Source organism: Cricetulus griseus, assembly GCF_003668045.3.
Source record: "Cricetulus griseus strain 17A/GY chromosome 1 unlocalized genomic scaffold, alternate assembly CriGri-PICRH-1.0 chr1_0, whole genome shotgun sequence".
Classification (NCBI taxonomy): Eukaryota; Metazoa; Chordata; class Mammalia; order Rodentia; family Cricetidae; genus Cricetulus; species Cricetulus griseus.
This window is the reverse complement of record NW_023276806.1, coordinates 28290470-28314056: the sequence shown is the minus strand read 5'-3', so window position 1 is coordinate 28314056 and position 23587 is coordinate 28290470. Positions and strand designations below refer to the sequence as shown.

Genomic DNA, 23587 nt, shown 5'->3' with positions numbered 1-23587 from the left:
GTTCCCTGGACGGTGATGATGCTCTGAATGGTTCACCAGGGGCAGGCCTTTGAAAGTCATATCCTCAGCCATGATCTGTCTGCCAGAATATGAGGCCCTCTCCCACACAGTCCACCTGCATGAGTACGGCCAGCCTTCCCCACCAGGATGGACTGAAATCCTGAACTAAAATCTGTCCCCCATTGCTTCTGTGAAGTATTTTGATCACAGAGCCAAAAAAGTAACTAGTACTGGGAGGACAAGGTGTATATACTACTGATGGTCCCTTACAGTGCTCACAGGTGTGAGACACACAGCCTTGATGTGCCAAGCGCCTTCTGATCCGAACCAGGAGTGTGTATGCAGAACAGTCACAAGGCGACTCAAATGTACATGCCAGGTAGAGCTTGGACATGCAAGCCACAAATTGCAATGTGCTACCCAGAGCGATAAAGACCCTCCCAATAAGTGTATCAAGTTGGGGAAGCACCACACCCAGAATTTGTTGAAGACAATGGGCAGTTTTCAAAAAAAACTCATCCTTGTGCAAGAGAAGATTAGGGCCAGGCAGGTCACAGAAACTACTGGATGCCCACATTCCACTGTGAGGCCCATGTCACGAGCCGGAGAATCTGCCATTACGAACATATGGTTCACCCACCTTAGCATAGTTTTACCAAGAAGAAAATTTAAACCTGCCACTCAGATTACTGAATGGAATTTTGATTGTCTCCAGCTTGTGTGGACTGTATCCCTCCCTTCAGTCACGCACATGTACTATTGATTTAGCCAAGCCTAGACTATTGAGAAATCTGTGACCTTCAGGTCAGACTTACTCAGAAATAGGGACAATCAATTAACACAGTCAGGACCCAAATAAAGTGAACATCAGCCCCGAGAAGGAAAGAGCAACACCACATGCATTTTTGGCAAACACAACAGAAAATGTCAAACATTCAATCTCTTTTTGGTAGAGTTTGGTTAGAGACTGGATGTCTGCTCTCTTCATCCACCTTGATTTGGGTGATGTCTGTGATGGCTCTTCATTTAAGACTGACCTTTGTACTTAGTATTATATATTCCATTATTTTCAAGCCCCATTGACTCCATTTCAAAACACTCTGCCCCCTGCCACCTGTTGAAAGTGCAGGTGAAATAAGTTAAACAATGGAGAAATGGTCTGGTAAAGCAACAGTTGCTTCCATTCACAAAAGATAATGAATCTAAGTATCAAGAAATGGCCAATGGACAAGTAGAGACTTATAACAGCTTTTATTTTCTTTTTTCTTTTTTTTTTTTTTTTTTTTTTTTTGGTTTTTCGAGACACAGTTTCTCTGTGTAACTTTGGAGCCTATCCTGGCACTCACTCTATAGACCAGGCTGGCCTTGAACTCACAGAGATCCACCTGTCTCTGCCTCCTGAGTGCTGGGATTAAAGCATGAGCCACCTACGCCCGGTTCCAGCTTTTATTTTCTAAGTATGGAAATGTATGTTCATTCAGCCCAGCAGTGGTGGCACACGCCTTTAATCCCAGCACTCAGGAGGCAGAGACAGGCGGATCTCTGAGTTCAAGGCCAGACTGGTCTACAGAGCTAGTTTCAGGACAGGCTCCAAAGCCACAGAGAAACCCTGCCTTGGGAGGTGGGGGGGGGGGATGTGAGTTCATTCAGTCAGCCAGTGAATACAGATTTTTCGGAGCCTATTGTGTTGCAAGCACTGTGCTAGTTGGGCACATTGGTAAACAACACCAATCAAGAGGAAAGAGACTGGGTCATGACAGGGAAAGAGAAGAGGGAACCCTCCGTTTTGTTTTTAATTATTTGAAAGCTGGCTTTGGTCATCAAGAATGACCTCTCTCAGGCTGTCTGTGACATTTAAACTGAAATCCGAAGCAAAGACAAAGTCTCCAGCTGACAAAGGGTAATCAAAACCTGTGTGGAAAGGTCCAAGACAAGCCTGGAGAAGCAAACTGGCAGTCACTGGGAGTGTAAGAAAGGCGACATCACCACCACGACACAGAGGAGGAAGTAGAATCATGGAAGAAATTACAGAAATGCAGATGCACTTTCAACAGGTGGCAGGGGGCAGAGTGTTTTGAAATGGAGTCAATGGGGCTTGAAAATAATGATATAGGAGTAGGATTGGGGGGAAATGGGATTTTCTAGTACCCCTATGCTTCCTTGGTCTATTTCTTCGGGGTCATTTATCACAACTGACGGAATTTAAGCTATTACATTGCTAAATAATTTATCACTTATTTATCATTCTGTCCTTCGACCCTGCTGTTGATTAACAGAAAAGCAAGTCAAGCTCATATTCATAATTTAAATGTGCTAACAGCCACATTAAAAGGAGAGAGAGAGAGAGAGAGAGAGAGAGAAAGAGAGAGAGAGAGATGATCTTCAGTGTGAGTTTTATGCTAGCACAGCAAATCGCATGCAGCTCAGACTGACCCACACATCAGTCTGTAACCACCTGTGGCTACTACCTGTATCCTCAACAGAGCAGTGCCACAGCTAGTGAATCACTGGGAATAAGAGCACCTCTGGGGATGGAGGGGCTGCTGAGGGTCGTGAAACCTGTGGGGTGGGGCAACTCCATCTATTCACTGTCCTACCTGTAAGACATCATTCCTAGATGAGGGTGAGCACTTGCTAGATTGCAAATGAGCCAAAAAGTGCCTAGTAAAGCAATGGTTTGGGGCTTCCAAATAACCTCGAGAGAGGTGGATGGATCAAAGCTTTCATTCTGAACTGGCGAAGCCTGAGGTGTCTGGGAGACACCTAAGTGAGATGTCAGCAAAGGTGTGGAAGAGCCTGGGACTGAGAAGAACGGAGCAGGGAGGGGAGGCAGGCAGGGAGACGTAAACTTGGCACATTGCTGACATCAAAACCCAGAAGAATCATCAGATCATTGAGAAAGAATGCAAAGTAACCCGAAAGGAAGGGGCTGAGACTCTCCTTCCGAGACACCAAGCCATGACTTTATTTAAGACTCATTTGCATTACTTTAAAGCCAAGAGAGATCATTTTTCAAACTAAAAAACAGGATCCCCAAATATGAAGATGCCCAGCCAGCTCAGATGATCTGGGCCTGGAACCCAAAACTCTTATGGGTTGTATAAAAAACATGGCTTAAGGTATGGAGACTGTCAAGGAATGTGGGGTCATAGAAAGGGCGCGACCATTCATGACTTCTGCTGGTCTGCGTAATGTTAGGATATGCCCTACAGTAAGCAACTTCTTTAGAACTAGACCACGATTATACATGGGATTTCACCCAAATACCCTGGTGCCCTTTGCCCTTCCTCTGTGATGTAGGACTCCATTTCTCCACCTATCTTAGAAATAAAATGGCCTAGAAGTACCTTAATATAAATTAATATCTTTATCCAAATGGTTATTAGATAAATCAAAGCAAACAAATGAGGTTTTCTCTGCTGGTCTTCCAAAACACAGAATTAACTGGAATTCTACAGTCTGCACTCTGGCTAAGCAGTTGTATAACTTTGAAGCTTGCTCCTTCCCTAAGGCCTCTCGGTTCTTATCAACAGAGCCTACAAAGTGACCTCTAGTTCTAAAAGTAATTATGACTCAGTGGTTATAGTTAATTAAGGTTTAATCAATGTCTGTATTTAACTTCAAATTCCATCAGTACAAGAAGCCATGCGGGGAGGCGGGCGCAAACATGAGTTCCACGTTCACTACTGGGAATCGAGGGAATGTGGAATTGTGCTTCAGGGATTGAAGGTGTCTGTCTCCATGGAACCATCAAGAGTAGATGTTTGCAATACCAGATCTACCACTCCCAATCTGAGATGCAGGCTGAGTCCCAGTCATGTGACATGGGAGTCTATGACCTATAACTTGTGTGCAGTAAATGGCAGGTTTGATTTATAAGATAATATAGAAATGCACTAAAAAGAAAGTAGATAGTGGCAAGGAGGGAACTTACAGGCAGAGGAGGAAGAAAGGCAGAACCCAGGCAAAGTTAGGAACAAAAAAGTTGAGTTAGATGGCACACACCTTTAATCCCAGCACTTGGGAGACAGAGGCAGGCGGATCTCTGTGAGTTCGAGATCTACAAGAGCTAATTCCAGGACAGCCTCCAAAGCCACAGAGAAACCCTGTCTCGAAAAACAAAAAACAAAACAAAACAAACAACAACAATAAAAAAAAAAAACAAGGTTGGGAGGGGCAGCGGACATCTGTTGAGAAGGGACTGGAGCCAGTCAGACTGGGAGCTGCTTGACTTGGCAAGTAGGAGCCAGGTGGAGGAGGGGAGCAGGAGGGAGGGACTTGGCAAAGGGCAAAGACAGGCAGCACTTAAAAAGGGAACGACCCTAGATGGTTAGTGCCATCAGTGACCTCCAACGCCCAGGGCTGGAGACCTCAGGAGAAAAACAACATCCATTGTGTCCCAGGCTCCGGAGTGAGGCACACTGACTGGAAGGGCACGACCACCATGTGCGAGCTGTACTGCAAGCAGGACACCCTGGCACTGCGAGGGAAGCACATCGGGTAAGGAACCGCAGCTGGCAGAGGGCAAACAGGTGGATCCCGGTGGGAGAGACCGAGCGCCACAACCGCGGGCTCTGGCAGGACCTGCCTGCCTGCCTGCCTGCCTGCTGCACCTGGAAGCCCCAACCGGAGTCTTCTGTGGCTCCCGGAGGCGGGGCCGCGGGCGGCTGGAGGTGGTAGCTTCTAAGCTCCCGGTCCTGCCAAAGGGTATCCAGCCCTGGGAATTGAGCTGGGAGCCGGATGGGGAGCACGCAACTTTACAGCTGAACCAAGAAATCAATTGGATGATGGCTCCAAAAGCAAACTCATTCTGACACTTTTGCTTAAAGTGAACTTTTTCCTTGTGTTTGGTGAAGCAACAGAGGGTTAACGCAGCTAGTGGAAAAAACTTAAATCACCAGTATAAAAGGCAGGGGCTTTGTGGGCACGTCATAGCATCCTCCTAAACGGTGTCCTCACGTCGATTTTTAAATGCTGTGTTCTCCTGGCGTTTGTGTAGTCTGTGTTTTGTGTTTGGCCTGAACCCTGGTTCCAGTTAGGTGTCGTGCTCATTCATCCCTGTCAAGTCATATTAATAACATTCCAGGAGGAATGAGAGTGAGTGAGTTAATATTTTGTGTCTGGGTTTTTTAAGGTCAAAGCAAACATCATCTGAAAGATAACTGTGCCCTAACACTGTGGAAGCATTTGTCTACAGGGCACGTGTACCTGATGCAGTCACCAATGCACAGACAAGGGGTAAGGGAAAGGAGCAAACGTGCTCCGGGCAGAAAAGCTGAGCAGGATCCAGTACAGAAGCTCCTGCTTCCACCAGACCAAGACTCTCCCACAGTGGCCCGAATTCCTCCCCATTCACTGGTTACCACCTTTTTGTTTTTCGAGACAGGGTTTCTCTGTGGCTTTGGAGGCTGTCCTGGAACTAGCTCTTATAGACCAGACTGATCTCGAACTCTGCCTCCCGAGTGCTGGGATTAAAGGAGTAGTGGTGCACGCCTTTAATCCCAGCACTCGGGAGGCAGAGGCAGGTGGATCTCTGTGAGTTCGAGACCAGCCTGGTCTACAAGACTGTTCCAGGACAATCTCCAAAGCCACAGAGAAACCCTGCCTCAAAGAAAAAAAAAAAAAAAGAGTGCACCACATCTGCCTAACTGCAGAATTCTTTTACAAATGCAAAAACACCAGAATAAAAACATACTTTTAGGTCTTAAATGCCCATTGAGCCAAAATCAGACACGTCTGTAACATTTGTGTTTTGCTAAATGTTGTGCCATAAATGTTCATGGAAATAAGCAAGAATAGCCGGGAATTCTTATTTTTCTCTCAGAAGCATTCCAGAATAAATGAACTTATATTTTAGATGGGAAAGCCATTTATTTGATACAGGACAAGTGCCACTCAAAATACATGAAAATCCTCTTTGTAGTATTTAACTCTAGGTTATTTATAGTTAGGGATTAATTTTCTTATAATTTGGAGGATGGAACAGGGGAAAGTAAGTGTAGGTACTATATGAGCTAATATTTATCAAAACATTTAGCAGTTTGTTCCAGTAGAATAAAATTTCCCAAAGAAAATGAGTTTTAAGGAAGCTGATTCATGCTTATTTAAAAGACCTGTTGAATTCTGGAAATTTTAACATAAAATGTGAGCAGTGACACCAACAGTGAACTGAGATGAGGGATTCCAAGCTAATATGAAATCAAAAAACAAGTCCATCACCTAGGCTGTGTTTTCCCTTTCCCTTATGTAACTGTAATTTTCCACTGATGGTTGACCTCCATTGAGAAGGAAAAATACTGTGTTGTCTGACCAGACCAAAGTATTTCCTTTGCCTACGTCTAGGCCCTCGTGCAAAGTTTTCTTTGCTGCGGACCCCATCAAAATAATGCGAGCCCAGGGGCAGTACATGTTTGATGAGAAAGGCGAAAGGTACTTGGACTGCATCAACAACGTGGCTCATGGTAAGCATCCTGGGCACAGTGCATTGGTGGGAATGACTTGGAAATTTAGTGACAGCTGTCCCTTGGCTGAGTCGCCCGAAAAGGGAAATGCTTTAGCAAAATGAGGGGAGAACAGAGCCCAACCCCTTTTTCTTTCCCATCAAAATTCCCCTCTCCTCCTAAGCTCTTAGAGTTGTTGACCATACCATTATGTCCTACATTTTAGTGGGACACTGTCACCCAGAAGTGGTCAAAGCCGCGACAAAACAGATGGAACTACTAAATACAAATTCTCGCTTCCTCCACGACAACATCGTGGAGTACGCTAAACGCCTCACAGCCACCTTGCCACAGCCGCTGTCCGTTTGCTACTTTACAAACTCCGGGTAGGTTTCTGGTTTCTGGAATCCTCACTCCCCCTTTGGATGTGTGGTGTGACACAGATGTCTAGAAAGATTTAAGGAAATTCTTTTCACTCAATAAGTGACCTTTATTATGAGTGACCTTTCTGTATTATTTACTTCATATTTCAAGACTCTGCACTTAACAGGATCCAGTGACATCATCTTGTCATACAATAAAGTGTCTACTAAAAATAGCAGGCTTACATAGTCTTTCAATACATAAAGGCAGATTTCAGCAAATAAATGACCCTGCTAAACAAGTGGTGATTTCATAAGATTTTTTTTTTTTTTTTGCTGACTTGCTTTCCTACAAAAATTGAGCATGTTTTTCCAATACAAACACAAGGAAATCCAAGTGAAGATACATTCCAACTTTTAAATTCTGTAAGCACAAGTGGTTATATGTCCATTCTGTGGACAACTATACAGATATCAGAAAGTGTGGTTTACAGATGCATGCCCAAGGATGTATGAAACTGGAAGTGCGATGTTATGTTTGAAGAAAGCTGTATATAGCATTCCTATTTTTATAGTGACAAATGTGTCAAATTTGATATCTAGAAAGCTATAATGTCTGGTTAGATGATTTTCTGTGACTCATACTTCCACAAGGTATTTTGTAATGAGAGCCTCTTTATTTTATTTTATAAAAAACTGAGGAGGTATTTGAGGGTCCCCTGTGTTGTGAGACCTTTTGTAAGTGAAATATAATATTTAACTTTTATTTCTAGAGAATCCTAGACTTTCAAAGAGGGATGGGTTCCAAACAGCACTGTCCTTAGAGAATATATGGGATGCTGCATTTTTTGCTACAAATAATAACAGTCTCTAAGTCATCCAGGTGTTTATCTAAATCCTGGCTATAGGTCCAATCAGCTGTAATCTTGCTCTGGTTGCATAGTCTCACTGAGGCTGTTGCTCACCCATAGAAAAGGAGATGGCAATACTTGGCTTGCAGCATTATTGTGAGAATAAGTAGATGCTAGCTGATCCCTAGCATCCCTTGAGCAATTATTTCTTTTCTCCACGTAAGGAGAGTACATTTAGACTCTCAGAACTGTGTAGAAAAGTGTACAATCTTCCATTTACAGATAGGAAACCAATTAAGTAATGAGTCAATGCAATGTGGGTTGGCAGCCAGGCTAGGGGGTCTTCCATCCCTCCTGAGATAGTATGTATGTACAATGAATGGGCTTTTCAGTACAAGCTGGTCATCACTAATGCTGCTGTGTGAAGTGGGAAGCATGACTGTTGCTTTTCTGGGTTTCTTCTGTGTGTCTTAGTCCTTAATAGTTGTGACACATGTGTTAGAAAGTGACATTCAGAATTTACGGTGACCAAGATGGGGGGGGTAGGACCCCCATTCCACATTGTGCATTTCTGAATAAATGTCATCTTAACAATTTTTGTATCTAACACTGAGCCATCCCTTCTCTGTCTTATCTCAATAGATCCGAAGCCAACGACTTAGCCTTACGCCTGGCACGGCAATTCCGAGGGCACCAGGATGTGATCACTCTTGACCAGTAAGTCTTAGGCACAAGGTTTCCAAGGAAGAAGCCCCTTCAGAGCCAGAAGTATGCCAGTCTATCCCAAACCTCTCTATACTAAGACATAGGCACTTATGAATAACAGTGTATCCATGGAACAGTGTTTTGAAATTACACAAGAAGATGTTGAGTCTAGTTTAAATCCAGAGGCTGATTCACTCTTTCTCAGAACCTCAAAAATGTGGAAACATTCTGCATGACTTGATGTGAACCAAGGCTGACATTTTACACAATTGCACCTACTACTGCCTGTACATCTTCAATCATTTCCAAAGTAAAACAACATAATTTCTTTAAAATTCAACATTTGCTTCACTATTATGCTTATCTACTGTACCTAATATTAGAGACAGCAATTTATAGCAAATTTAAAACTTTAGTACTTTTATTTGTTTACAGCTACTAATGGTCACATTACCTCCCAAACATGAATTTGCTAATTTTAAACAAGAAATTTAACATCCGTGTTTACTAACATTTTAAAAAACATTTTGCCTACCCTCTCACCCCACAAATCCACAGAGTGGAATTTAGATATGGAAGTTTATTTTGTGTCCTCCTGCAGCCTCCCCTTAATGGGATTATTCCTTTTCTGCTGCTGCTTCCTTTGTTGCTTATGGGTTCAAATGATATAAAATGATTTCTATTATTTCTGCAAGTCAGAAAGGTAAGAATAACTCACTGCGATAAGCTGGGGTTATCTGTGGGAACTCTTGGCTCTTCCACTTCATATGTCTTGCAGTCCCAGCCTTGGTCTTCAAAGTCAGCCATCACCTTCTCGGCCCTGCTTCTATCCTCACACCCCCGTCTGGCTTATCACGCCCCCACCTTCTACTTTCACTCACAGGACATTTGTGACTATGTGGGATCCATCCACATAATCCAGAATAATGCACTCATTGGTTGGTCCTTAATATACCTGAAAACTATGGCCTTTGCTATGGAATATATTCTTAGGTTCTGTGTATGAAGAGGGAAACATACCTGGGGTGGGGCATTTCCTTTTTAAAACTCATCCTCCATCACTGATGAACAACATGTGTGTGTGTGTGTGTGTGTGTGTGTGTGTGTGTGTGTGTGTGTGTGTGTGTGTGTGTATTATGGACCTAGGGAAAACTATAATAATTAAATGTATTTTATGCTATTTGAAATGTTTTACTAGTAACTCTTAACTATATATAATAATGGAGTTCGTCATGGCATTTTCATGCATGTGCATAGTGTTTTCTAGTCATGCCCGCCACCCTCGCCCTCCTGCCCATCTCCCACTGATCCTTCCCTCCCCGAAACTGACTCTGCATTTACTTTCACACCCTTCTCCTTTTTGTATCACATAAAAACACGTGTTATCTTACATTCGTCTACTTTACCAAAGTGACTGTAGATCTCTGTTTTCATATTTCATCCCACACAGAATGTTTGAAATACGTTCCATTCCTCTAACTCAGTTCTGATTAATAGAAACATAAACTGAGCTATGTATGGGATTTTAAATGTTCCAGTAGTTTGGGGCAGCCAACATGTTGTCATGTTAATATGTAATCAACATAAACTATATTGACATATCTTACATTCCTTTTTTTTTTCTCACTGAGTATCCAAAGTCCAGTGTCTGTTTTACACTGCAGCACATCTCAGGTCAGACTAGAGATGTTGGAAGTGCCCATACCTCTGTGCTGGGAGTTGCTGCCATGTGGTATTACGGTGTGGTTCTCACTGTACACCATCCCCAAGGAATAGGCACTGACTACACCTATTCTAGCACGAGCAGAGGTCCTTCTACATGGTCCTCCACAAGACAGTCTGAGAATCCCCTAGTGATAAATTCCAGAAACAAGATGACTGGGCAGCAAGATATACAAAGATGCTGTTAAATGTTTCAGTATTTTGTCTCCAATGTCATTGCAACCCCAGATACAGCACCAGAAAGGTCCCCTTCTCCACAGCCTAACCAAACCCCATACCAACCAGCTTTCTTTTTTCTAATTGTTGCTAATCTAATGGGTATAGCGTATCTTAATTGGCATTGTTGATTTGAAAATATTCTCATATAAAAGTTTATATGAGATTTTATATTTTATCATCTCTTGGGGTTGCCCTTTCATAATCTTTACTTTTATTTAGAGGATTCTCATCCTTTAGTTGCTGGTTTGTAGTTTCCTATAGAAATAGAGGATGTCTATTCGAAATTATCTGTGGATGGGCTTTTAGACTTTTCTCTCCACATCTGCTGATTACATTTCTGGGCAAGAAATAGAAAAAGGAATCCCATCACCATTTGTGTGTTAAGTGAGAGAAAAGAGTTTTGTCAGTCATCTCTCAGTCCAAGATTTTTTTCCAGAAGTACTAGTGTTTGCCTAGTGTCTTCCAGCAGAGGAGCCTTTAGATAGCACCTGATCAGAAAGCCTTGCCAATGCTTCCATATAAAATTGTGGGACTCCCAGCAGTGAGAGTGGGGATGTCTCTGACTCTGTAGCCTCATTTGGGGTTCCATTCCTCCTGCTGCATTGCCTCATCCAACCTTAGTGGAGGAGAGGGTGTCTGGTCTCACTGCAGGTTAATAAACGATGGCAGGCTGTTATCCATGGGATGGAAGAAGAGTGGCTGGGACTGGGGAGGAGGAGAGATTGGGAGCTAGGAAGAGGGGAGGGGAAGCTTTGGTTAGGATATTAAAAACAAGAAAATTTTTAAAAAGAAGAAAATGCCTCGGGGGAGTTGTGGAGGTACTTCAGACTTATTAACTAGGCATGTTGGCATGTTGGCGCACGCCTGTAGTCCCAACTGAGACTGAAGAACCACTTGAGGCCAGGAGTTGAAGGCCAGACAGCAGTATGTGAGGTCTATTTCTTTTTTAAATGTAGGTTGGTAAAATGGCTCAGCAGGTACCTGCTTAGCAAGTTTGACAGCCTGTGTCTGATCCCCTGGATCCACAGGGTGGAAAGAGCTCTGACTCCTGCAAGTTGTCTGTGTTGCACGTGCTTCCATGAGGAAGCATATTTATTCCATGAGGAATAAATAGATTTTTAAAATGTGTAAGAATGCAGAAAACTCATCCAGGCAACGGTGGTGCCCATCTTTAATTCCAACACTTGGGAAGCAGAGGCAGGAGGATCTCGGTGAATTGGAGATCAGCCTGGTCTACAAAGAGAGTTCCAGGACAGCCAGGGCTGTTACACAGAGAAACTCTGTCTGAAAACAAAATAAAACAAAAAAGAATGTAAAAAACTCAAATCACAAGATTACATGAATATATAAAAACTTTCAAATTTAGAGAATCTACTTTAGCAACATAATTCAAAAAATGTTTATTTTCCCTACTGTAATATGAGGACTAGACTTCTCATATACCTCATTACATGTATAAAGGGAAATTGACATATCAAATAACTGTACTGACATGAAAGACTAGATCGAATTATACAGTTAAATATGGTGCCAGCATTGAAATTCTCCCCAGATGACAAATACAAAGTGGTATAAACACTGGCTTTCATATACCAAAAAACACCTTTCTTGGAATAATTTCCATTGCTTTTCTTGTTCATTTCAGTGCTTACCATGGTCACCTGTCATCATTAATTGAGATCAGTCCCTATAAGTTTCGGAAGGGCAAAGATGTCAAGAAGGAATTTGTACATGTGGTAAGTTTCCCCAAGTCCTATAATCAGAATGCTGGAGCTAGAATGTCTATTGTAATCCAGAATGGAACCATGAGAAAGAAATAAGATTTAGAGCAGTTATGTAATTGCTGAACTCAGAGGGCCACATACTGGCAGCATGTGGCTCATAGTGAGAGTCACTTTTGGAGAATTTAGTGGTAGATCTAGTAGATATGATTTTTAATAGCTATTGTTTCATTCTTGTGTCCACTGATCATCAGTTACCCTTCCAGTTATTGGTACTAGATCAACACTCAGAGCTAAACGATTTTCTATGACTGTCATAAAAATAATTTACATAAAGCAGAAGCCATGGCCTCAAATCAGACCAATGACTCATTGTAATGAACACTTATAAGTTGTATGGACTAAAGGGTACACCGTGTGACTCCTGTGTGCACACTACCACTTCCATGCCAAGACTTTGCTTTGTTTTGTTTGCTTTTGTTTTTGCTTTTTGTTTTTCCTTTAAAAAAAAAAAAAATTGGGGGACGGGGGTTTGCCAGGGCAGAGGGTAGATATGACGGGACAGGGAGATGAATGGGATCCGAATGTATGAGGTGAAATCCACAAAGAATCAACAAAAAGTTTTAGAGAAAGAATAAAATGAAAAAATAATTTACATAAATCATAATGATGCAAATACTGTGGATTGTTATAGAGGTATATTGCATCAAATAGAGAAGCCAGAAAGCTGTTAGAACAGTGAAATTCATTCCAGATGGTTATGTTAATGGAGGTGCAGTAACTCTGAGTCCTCACTGCTTAATTTCAAAACTTTAAGAATAAGCACTAAGGCATGCAGGTTTCCTAAGTGACCATGGTTTGTGATACAATCAAACATTTGTTTTACATACCGTCTGGTAGAATCTTCACTTCTTGTTATTTATTTATTTATTTATTTATTTATTTATTTATTTATTTTGGTTTTTTGAGACAGGGTTTCTCTGTGTAGCTTTGGAGCCTATCCTGGCACTCGCTCTGGAGACCAGGCTGGCCTTGAACTCACAGAGATCCACCTACCTCTGCCTCCGGAGTGCTGAGATTAAAGGCGTGTGCCACCAACACCCGGTGACCACTTCTTGTTATTTTTATATAACGTAATTGCATTTGTCAATCACAACTTTCTTTCTATGTGGCCAGGGATAAAGTTTTGATTTAGAGGGTCTGGGAGTTTTAAGTTCCACCTCACAATTTAAAGATGTCAGTTCTTCACAGCATTCAGAAATAGACAGGAAGATAACGACGGAGGTTCTCGGGTCAACACAACCACTCTCCAACATGCCCTTGTGGGGGAATACTTGGTTTTCAAGTTTGATCAAGAAGCAAATAAAGAGAAACTGTATCATCTGATGTTCTAGGCACCAAGTCCCGATACTTACAGAGGGAAATACAGAGAGGACCACGAAGATGCAGCGACAGCATATGCAGACGAAGTAAAGAAAATCATAGAAGATGCTCACCGCAGTGGAAGGAAGGTGGGCATTGTGGAAAACACTTTTAAAGTCTCTTATGGCAATAGTTATAGTTGACTTCTCACAGAGAAGAAAAGGATTAAATCTGAATTCCCTTCTATTCTTTGCTGGTTACATTTTTCACTTGGTTTTTGCTTCAACGGTACCCTGTCATAGCAATTTTTTTTAATTTAATTTCTTTATTTTGTGCTCATTGGTGTTTTACCTGAATGTACATCTGTGTGAAGGTGCCAGATCTTTGGAACTGTAATTACAGTCAGTTGTAAGCTGCCGTGTAGGTGCTGGGAATTGAACTTGGGTTCTCTGGAAGAGAAGCCAGTGTTCTTAACCATCTCTCCAGCCCGAAGATTTTTAATTATCTTAGACATAAAACCACTACACTTCTCCAGTGCTGATGGCCTATACAGGATCTGGTTCCTAGGGCCAGACTCTTCCAACAGTGATCATGGAGGAAGCAAAGAGGCTGAGGGGCTTCAGTGTCAGACTAGTCACAGCTCTCAGATCCTGGGGAGCAAGGGTGGGGAGCTGTGGTGCTGCTGGAGCTAGGTGGCCTCCTGAAACCATAGAATTGAGGGTCGGCTCCTCACTAAGCCAAGGCAGAAAACCTAGCTCTTGTAGACCAGGCTTTTTCACCTGGGCTCAGACTTCCAAGACAGCGCCAGAGTTCTCAAGGACAGGAGAGGAGTTCGTGTTTTCAGTCTTCACCCTACTGTCCAGATTTGTGTTCTAGTCTCCACCCAATGCTGGGTTACTTAGGTGCAGAGTAAACACAACTTGACAACACTTCACCTTTAAACTGGTTTATGGCACAAACTTAATACTTCATTAAATAAAAACAGCTTGCCTTTTCCAGTGAATTAAAGTATTTTTGCCTTCATGGCAGGAGAGCCGTTCTTGTTTCTGGAGTGTCTCTCCCATGCCCCCATCTCTACCTCCCCACTCCCACCGGCACCCCTGCTTTGCTTTGCTTTCATGGCCCTTGTAACATCTCAGCATATGGGCCTAAAGCTCTACCTACTATAGGAGCTTCGGGGTCTCCTTCCTGTAGTTTCAGATGGTAAATAATGCTTTCAAGAAAGATTTTTACCCCAACAAGATGATATGGACCCTGCTGCTAACAGAGGGTCTAGGTGATTTTTATTTTTTTGTTTTGTTTTTTTTAGATATTATTTATTTATTATGTATATAACATTCTGCTTCCATGTATATTTCCACATCAGAAGAGGGCACCAGATCTCATTACAGATGGCTGTGAGCCACCATGTGGTTGCTGGGAATTGAACTCAGGACCTCTGGAAGAGCAGTCAGTGCTCTTAACCTCTGAGCCATCTCTCCAGCCCCTTGTTTTTTGTTTTTTAACAATATCAGCACTACACCATTTGGGATGTGATGCCACTGTTGCTGAAATCTGTGAATAAGTAAATATGGGGCATACACTTCTAAATGTTAGCTGTGCTTATGACATCATGGAAGGTTAGAACAGAAATCTCTAGTATCCTTTTATAGCTAAGACACTAAATAACTCTGAGGTGAAGACTTTAACCCGGATTCAGGCAGCTGGTAGGAGTCTGGAGGAAGACTTGGTTCTTTAGATTTCTTTCCTCATGCCTTTCTTGAGCTTTCTCTTATTTCTTCGGTGACTGCCACTTTGAACTTGTCCTCCCATAGCCTCTGACATGCTTGTTTCTGTTGAGATGCCTAGCTTTTGAGGAGAGCCTGGTTCAAAACCAGCCCTGGGGGTATAGCAATGTAGCCCTGGTGTGGAGCCATGGAGTGCACAACTACTCCCTTGGTGCTGGATTCTAGCCTCAAGCAGTCCTATTTTACTAGCTTGGGAATGGGTAACTTTTCAACCTAGATCAATTTTCAAAGGTTCATATCACAGACATGAAAACATTTTCACTCAACACAACCTGACAAGAAGATTGCTCCTTAATTATGAAGCCCTCCTCTAATGGCCTCCATGTCCTTCAGTGGCTTTCCAGGCATCCTAGGCCTTCATTTAGGTCGCTGCTCTTCTGCCACAGGTAGCTTTTACTTTGAATTAACAGTCTCTGTAGCAACTCACCACCAGTCTGTTTCTAGCCATTTTAAGCTCAGTCATCAAGAACACACACTGCTCTTGCAGAGGACCGGAGTTTGGTTCCCAGCACCAATGTCAGGTGGCTCACAACTATTAGAACTCTACCTCCAGGGGTCCATGCCTTCCGACCTCCTTGAGCACTGAGGTGGGCATGTGCATACATAAAATTGAAACTGACAAAAATCTTTACAATAGTGTGCTTTTGAGGTTGGAGTGCTGGCTTAGTCATTAAGAGCACTTGTTCTTTAAAGCCCCAAGTTTGGTTCCCAGCACCAACATGGCAGCTTGAGAACTATCTGTAACTTCAGTTGCAGAGGATCCCATGCCCTCTTCTGGACTCCTTGGGTACTGTATGTACATGGTACATAGAACATAAGCATTCAAAACGCCCATACCCATTAATTTTTATTATTTATATTTATTATTTATTTTTATAAATAATAAATATAAATTTATTTTTATAAATCTTTTAAAAAAAAACTGTTGCATAAGAAAATCTCCCTCTCTGGGGGTAGGAGGGCAGCCTATCTTGTATAGATTGTGACCCCATCTTCTCTTGTATAGATTGCCGCCTTTATTGCTGAATCCATGCAGAGTTGTGGTGGACAAATTATTCCTCCAGCAGGCTACTTCCAGAAAGTGGCTGAGTATGTACTTGACTTGGGTATCCTTGGTCAAACTGAGGGCACTGTGGCAAGTCTATAAGGTCATACTTCCCAGACTATCTGGTAAAAAAGCCGCTGATGCTGCCTGCTGCCTGCTGCCTGCTGCCTGCTGCCTCGGGACTCTGGGATGCCCCCTGACCTTAACCAAGATCCAGCAAATACAGGGTTTAACATGGTCCAGTCTCCAGAACTATACTGCAGCTCCTGCTGGGCATCCTGTCTCGTTGGCCCATATCTATGGCTCGCAACACAGCTCACTTTAAGTAGCATACATCCAGGCAGTATGGGGTAAATCTCATCTAGAAATCACGTGATTGCCCTGCAACGGCTTGACAAGGTTTTGAGTCCTAGAACATTTTTAACACAGTCAGAGGCTTTCGGTTAACACTTCTCTGTCTTCAATAGTCTTTTCGGGTAGTTCTGGGGACACTCTATGGTCTCAGGGCATCAACAGATATCTTTGCTTTTCAGACATGTTCACAATGCAGGGGGCGTGTTCATTGCTGACGAAGTGCAAGTAGGCTTTGGCAGAGTTGGGAAGCATTTCTGGAGCTTTCAAATGTATGGCGAAGACTTCATTCCAGACATCGTCACCATGGGCAAACCTATGGGCAACGGTCACCCCCTGTCCTGTGTGGTGACAACCAAAGAAATTGCAGAAGCCTTCAGTAGTTCTGGCATGGAGTATTTCAATACAGTAAGTTTTCGTTCACAGCTTTAATTATAAGAGGGGAAAACAATGCTTATTCTTAGATTTTTTTTCCAACATAATAAAGAAAAGGGCTCCATGTTACTGGTACCGTGCTCAAACCAGAGTTGATTCCCCTTGTATTTTTTCCTTGTGCTTTTCCTCTTCCGATAGCATTCTTGTTAGATTTTCTGGTAATAGACAGCCATTCTGCTATCCATATCTGTTTCATTAACAGACAATGTGATCTTTGTTTTGTGTTGTATTGAAATTCCACACTTTGAAAGCCTTTAGATGATTTGGTACTGTGAGTGTTAGTCAGCTCTCATAAGACATACTCCATGTTGATCTTTGGTAAGCTTTATTTATTTGGCTGTATTCCCCCAAAGTAATAAGCTTTAGTCTTGGAGTCACAGCAGCCACCGTTACAGCTAAGACAAGGGTCCAATCACAGAAGGAGTTTGTTTGTTAGAGAAAATATTGCTTAGCTGTTTTCTCTCAGCTCTTTAAGGGCAGAAGCACTGATTTCCCTTACTGAACCACATTTTGGGATCTTTAATTCACAATGTAATGTTTTCTTTTGTTGTTTGGATGAACCAATACATCCTTCATAATCCCACATACTAAATACATAGCCTGGAGAATGAAACCAGGAATGAATTTTCACTCAATCTCAATGACTAATATCTGTCTTCTAAGTCTGAGAGGTTAGTATTACAAAAGAAAGTTCAGTTAAATTTTTTACATATTATGTTAAGCATACTTGTCTTTAATAATATATACCTTTGTGGGACTGCTGAAGGCATTAAAATTAGTCTTGTTTTTCAGACATGGGTTGAATGCCAAATTTCTCATGAATGAAGCAATACCACTAATTCCATTGTTGTTTTCTCATCTGTGTCTGTAGTATGGAGGAAATCCAGTGTCTTGTGCAGTTGGGTTGGCTGTGCTGGATGTAATTGAGAATGAAAACCTTCAAGGAAATGCTGTCAGAGTGGGGAATTACCTCACCGAGTTATTGGATGAACAGAAGGCTAAGCACCCTTTGATAGGGGATATCAGGTATGTTGACTGACCGTCATATACTCATTTGTTTTTTCCATAACAATCTTGTAAACTTGAAAACTTGAACTAAAGCTTATAAAACACTGAGAAACAGAGCAAAGTTCAGTCTTAATCCAGGACTGGGAACCACCCTGGTAACATTTGGGTATATATCTTTCCTCATATTTGTAGGTGTTCTTTCCTGTAAAGTTGGGATAATTTTAAGCCCAAGAGATGAAAGGAAGGAAGATAAGCTGATTCCAATTATCTGTGGAAAATGATATCTCCATCACTGTGTAGTTTTCATAGATAATTATAAAAAAAAACTTGTAATCATGAATACCCTGAGAATTTAAATGGCATCAAGTGTTGAGGACTGGGGAGATTGCTCAGTAGGTAAAGAGTTTGCCGTATAAGCACAGGGATCTAATTAAGTTCCCAGAGCCTTCATAACCAAGCCAGGTGCAGCGTATTCACCTGCAATCATAGCATTCACAGGCTACCCTAATCTGCAAGTTTCAGGCTAGGGAGAGGCCCTGTGTTAAGAGGGATGGTCCCTGACCAACACCATTGAGTTTGACCTCTGCCTGCCATGAGCACACACATGCACACACATGCCTGTGCACACATGTTTCCTACACAGAGAACATGCATATAAACACAAAATTATTTAAAGTACTATCCTCTCAGGTGAGATGTGAATCTCCGGTGACAAACCATGTTTCAAACATGAAAAGCAACTGTGACACTGACGGTGACTAGAGTTAGTTAAAATCAGCTGCTTTCCACTTAAACACCGTCACCCCCAGATTGACACTGAATGTCGTTTGGTGACAGTGCAGGGCTCAGAGAGTACATGTGAACTCTTTTTCCTCTCCTTCAGGGGTGTTGGCCTTTTTATTGGCATTGATTTGGTGAAGGACCACGAGAAAAGGACGCCTGCAACAGCCGAAGCCCAGCACATCATCTATAAGTAAATTCCTCTCGTCTCTCAGAAATAGGGGCCCCTAACACTCACACAGTTAAACCGGGGCTTTGCCAGTGCAGATTCATGAGTGCACTGTGTGCTCAGGGCCCTTCATCCCCCACTGCAGTGCTCACGGCCCTTCATCCCCCACTGCAGTGCTCACGGCCCTTCATCCCCCACTGCAGTGCTCACAGCCCTTCATCCCCCCACTGTAGTGCTCACGGCCCTCCATTTCCTGCACTGACTAGGATGAAGGAAAAAGGAGTGCTTCTCAGTGCCGATGGCCCTCATAGGAATGTGCTCAAAATCAAACCGCCCATGTGCTTCACAGAGGAAGATGCTAAGTTCATGGTGGACCACCTTGATGGCATTTTAACAGGTCAGTCACAATCTTAAAGATGCCTCTCCCTTCTCTCCCTAGCTCTGCAATACCCTTCCCTGGCATCCTATTCACCAGGAACATAAAGCAAGGGGAAAAAATGGATAACCTCCTCTTCAAACTGGAGTCAGATAGCAGTAAAAATAAACTATGTACACTCCTAGTTAAATCAAAATTTTCCGTTTCTATTCACACAAATATAAGTTTTTAGTAAATTAGCACATTGCTGCTATTGCTTGCTTGATTAGATGGGGAAGGGTGTTTGTTGCTTTGCTTTTTAGACAAGGACTTGCTGTGTAGCCCAGGCTAGCCTTAGAAGGACAATCTTCCTGCCTCAACCTTGTGAGTACTGGGATTATGGATGTACACCATCACACTCAGGTCACCCTGCTTTGTTAACCATTTCTCTTTCCTGTCGACAATACATAGGGTTTTCTAAACTGTGTGACTGTAATGGGCCTCACACCATTAACACTGCATAGTTTCAGCAATGAGCCATTAAGATAAAGATGTAGCCTGCTTTGATAGTGCACATCCACAAACCTAGCTAACGTTCATGTGACAAGGTGTGAGGATAGGGACTCAAGGGTCCCCCTGGACTGCAAGCAAGACTCCAAGTCAAACCAAACCAAACCAAACCAAACCAAGGAGATAAAAGATATCTGAAACACTTTTCATAAAAATTATAAGGTACAGATGAATAATTTTTGACCATATGCTGAATCATTTCACTTTGAATTGCTTTTCTGTTTTCAAGAATGCCTCAAATATTGACGTGGTTTTGACCTGCTTATGTTTATCTTGAAGACTTTCACTTGTCATTCAGAACTCTGGCCCATCATGGGCATTTTATCCTCTGTTCGTTCATAGTATGCAACTGAATTAATTTATGAACATCAATAGCAATGGAAAGTAAATAAGCACTGTAAAACAGTTTGAAATTGTAGAACTATGGAAAGAGTAGCCCATTTTTTATTGTTGTGTAGTTTTATTCATATTATATAGATATGTATTCAGCCTCTCTGCTCAGTTCCCAGCTGTTGGGGTTAAAATACGATGAGAAGGGGCTGGAGAGATGGCTCAGAGGTTAAGAGCACCGACTGCTCTTCCAGAGGACCTGAGTTCAGTTCCCAGCAACCCCATGGTGGCTCACAACCATCCGTTATGAGATCTGGTGCCCTCTTCTGGTGTGCGGATATACGTGGAAGCAGAATGCTGTATACATAATAAATAAATAAAATCTTTAAAAAAATACAATGAGAAGTCACAAGTCAACACATCATAGATCATTAATGTTTGGGAACTTGTACATCAGCCTGCTGTTCATAGCAGGGTCTCTCCTTGGACTCGGAATACATGCTCGTACCCAAACCTGTCAACATCCTCACAAACTGGTGTGTCCTGTGGTCCCACAGCACCAGGTAGACGAGTACAGACTAGAATGCTTTATCACCAAGTCTGAGCTTACTCAGACTGAGCTGAACGATGTTATTAGCAGCCCAGAAGAAATTGACTATGTGAACCAGACACAGGTAAGACAATCTCAGTGCCATGAACAAATAGACAGTTTAAAACTAAAATCAAAATATAAATTAGACCTGGAGAGATGTCTCAGCACTACTGCTCTATCAAAGGACCAGGGTTCAACAGTCAGCACTCAGATAGTGGCTTACAACCATCCATAACTTCAGTTCCAAGGTATCCATCACCTTCTGGCTTCTGAGGGCACCAGGTACACACTTGGTTCACAAGCATACATGCAAGCAAAACACCCATACATATAAACTAATAGTAATATAAAAAATTTGAAAAAAAAAGCAAGTCATTAATTCTAATAGTGATATTTGTTAAGTACATTACACTACCTCTCTAGTCCTTATTAGGTATGTTCCTAGACACTGTTTTCTAATTATGTTAGTCAAACTCTGTATCTTGTTTAATTTAGCTTTAGAAGAAGTCATGGGAACCAAGAATGACAGTGTGATCTCTGAGAATACAGTTTGCAGAACAAAGGTAAGAGGTAGCCACTTTGCTTTTAGGGGAAAGCTTAAAGCCCTGGGGATTGTGGGATAGCTTTGTTTAATGTACAGAGACTATTAGGACAAAGCAGCCTTGCTAAGGTTGGATTATCATTACAATCTTGGGTGCACAGTTAAGTTCCAAGAGCCAACGGTGTATCCTTTGTGAGAAATGAAACTAAACAACCATTCTTACAGGTTTATTCTCACCTAGAATAAATAAAAGCAAAGGGCCGCTTTCTCCTGGCCTACAAAGGCAGCTTTCAAATATGGGGAGAAACTAACAAATGATCTCAGCTTTCTCATGGTAGCTCAGAAAGCCACCTGCGATCACCTCTGCTTCCCACAACACTCTTCAACATCTATAGGGGCCTTAGCAGCCTGATTCTGAAACACCAAAAACTGGTTGTGAAATGAGCTAAGGTGGAAGCTTCCACAGCAGCTGGGAGCTGGGAGTCGCTGGCACTGAGTGGCCTAGTTTCTGCTCTTGATACGCTTCCAGCAGAGGGCTTTTCCATTTTCTTCCTGAGTTGCCCATGGTGTGAGAAACAGCACCCAGGCCTGGAAACAGAAGAGCAGAACCTTGAGAGGCTTTGTTGCATAATCTGTTATTTGTTCATAGCTCAGATGGTGAGGGAACATTCAGTGCCCAGAACCTGCCCCTGCACCCAGCGCAGTCAGCAAAGCCCTTTTCATGGTTAAAAAAAACATTGGGGTGTTTGAAGGAGAGCAAATGATTTTTAACAAGACATCCTCTGTCTCCTCACACAGCACAAACCAGCCATGGGGACCCATTATCATTGACAGAATAGGAATAGTTTATCAAATCTAGGTCAGATTAATAGCTGTAAAATGGATTCATTCTGTACTGATTGACCGGGATCTTGAAAAACAAGAGTTCACAGCGGGGAATTGCACCCTGAAGCTAGCTGCGTTTCTGCACATGCATAAAGTTTTGCCTTGGAGTCTTAGAACTGGTGTTGACATCACCTTTCCAGTGCCTGGTATTTCCTTAGGGGTGTCCTGCTAAACGAGTGGTAGCAAAGGTGGGCGTCCAAGGGAGTCTTGTGGTCCTGTCTTGCAGGTGCCTAAGGAAGTCCACGTGGAATTGCCAAACCATAGCGCTACCGAGTCCAGAGAAAACGACAGCAGAAAGAGAAATGGCGTATGTTCAGATCAGCATGCACTGCTCAGCAAAAGACTCAAGACATGAAAGACGAGTGTTAAACAGCAGATAGAGGGAGCAAGTGGATGCATCGCACCTCTTAGTCGTCCTGTAAATTACAATTTCCAGTCTGCCTAATTTGTCCATTAGAAGGCAGAATGGTAATTTCGATAAACTATGTCACCTTTATTAATTCAACCTCTGACCTGTAAATTCCTTACCTGCAATTCCGAAGTATTTATTCTAGTAAAACTTAGTTCTCAAATGCGAAACTCAGCTGGATGCTTTACTTCTCGTTTTAATGATTGAAATTAGAGAAACAAGTAAAATCGATTCCTTCACTTCAGAGTATTTTAGTCAGGAGTAATACTCTCAATTGGTTAATATATCAAGAATATGGATTTTCATAAATAGAAGGTGGTATGAACAAGTTCAGTTCTGGCTACTCACGGGTCATGCCACCATCACCAATTTGCTTACTGTAGGGTAGAAAATGATCCCTTCTGCAACCATCTTATCTGCCCTGAGTTCATTATCACCTGCACTCCATGTATCCCCAGTTAGTTCTGTGCAACCTGTCTCTCACCATTGCCTTCCCAATAATTATGACGCCTACTGGCTTGTTCTTACTCCATATGGAAGAGACAGCAACTTTTCTACACCTCTTTACTGTTAACTGGGAGGGATGGCTTCATGCAAGTATGCAACTGTTCTTTGGATGATGTATTTAATGGGACTCCTTGCCTATGGATTGGTTGAGCAGGGGGAAGCCTTTGAATTGTGGTGCTGAGGGTCTATTTTAAAAAATGGCAAACTTGTCAGCCATAAGGTGATATTCCTAATGGAACAAAACCCTGTTCTTTGTGAGATGAAGGGAGCCTGTAGTAGTACAAATACATGGATTTGAGATGATACAGGTTATTTTGGTTAAATGAGAAACCGATAACCTAGGGTCAGCACTCTGAGCATCCAGTTTCAGCTGCCCTCCAAGCCCAGCTGGAACCAAGAGTGAGCAAACCTATCCTTCAGCTTAGACCAAAATCCCACATG

The 23587-nt window shown here is 42.4% G+C and overlaps 1 protein-coding gene across 2 annotated transcripts; it reads left to right on the top strand.

The window, feature by feature from the left end:
* Positions 1-4444: 4444 nt before the first annotated feature.
* Positions 4445-22585, top strand: Etnppl (ethanolamine-phosphate phospho-lyase). 2 transcript variants are annotated; one of them, XM_035451852.1, is made up of 13 exons: positions 4445-4500; positions 6343-6461; positions 6685-6826; positions 8296-8370; positions 11945-12035; positions 13415-13531; positions 16176-16258; positions 16748-16973; positions 17872-18026; positions 18892-18981; positions 19224-19354; positions 21300-21367; positions 22457-22585. In XM_035451852.1, exons 1-13 carry the CDS (start codon positions 4445-4447, stop codon positions 22583-22585), a joined length of 1482 nt encoding a protein of 493 aa, XP_035307743.1. The 2 variants fall into 2 exon arrangements, with proteins under 2 accessions (XP_035307743.1, XP_027251512.1); XM_027395711.2 differs by having other exon boundaries at positions 6667-6826.
* The last annotated feature ends 1002 nt before the right edge of the window (positions 22586-23587 follow it).

What these genes read in the sequence shown, in the direction of transcription:
- Etnppl (XM_027395711.2), top strand. Translation starts at nt 4,445, where the DNA reads ATGTGCGAGCTGTACTGCAAGCAGGACACCCTGGCACTGCGAGGGAAG. An exon ending in CATCAACAACGTGGCTCATG is followed by an intron (nt 6,462 to 6,666) that starts GTAAGCATCCTG and finishes CCTACATTTTAG; the next exon opens with TGGGACACTGTCACCCAGAA. An exon ending in GCCCAGCACATCATCTATAA is followed by an intron (nt 18,982 to 19,223) that starts GTAAATTCCTCT and finishes TGCACTGACTAG; the next exon opens with GATGAAGGAAAAAGGAGTGC.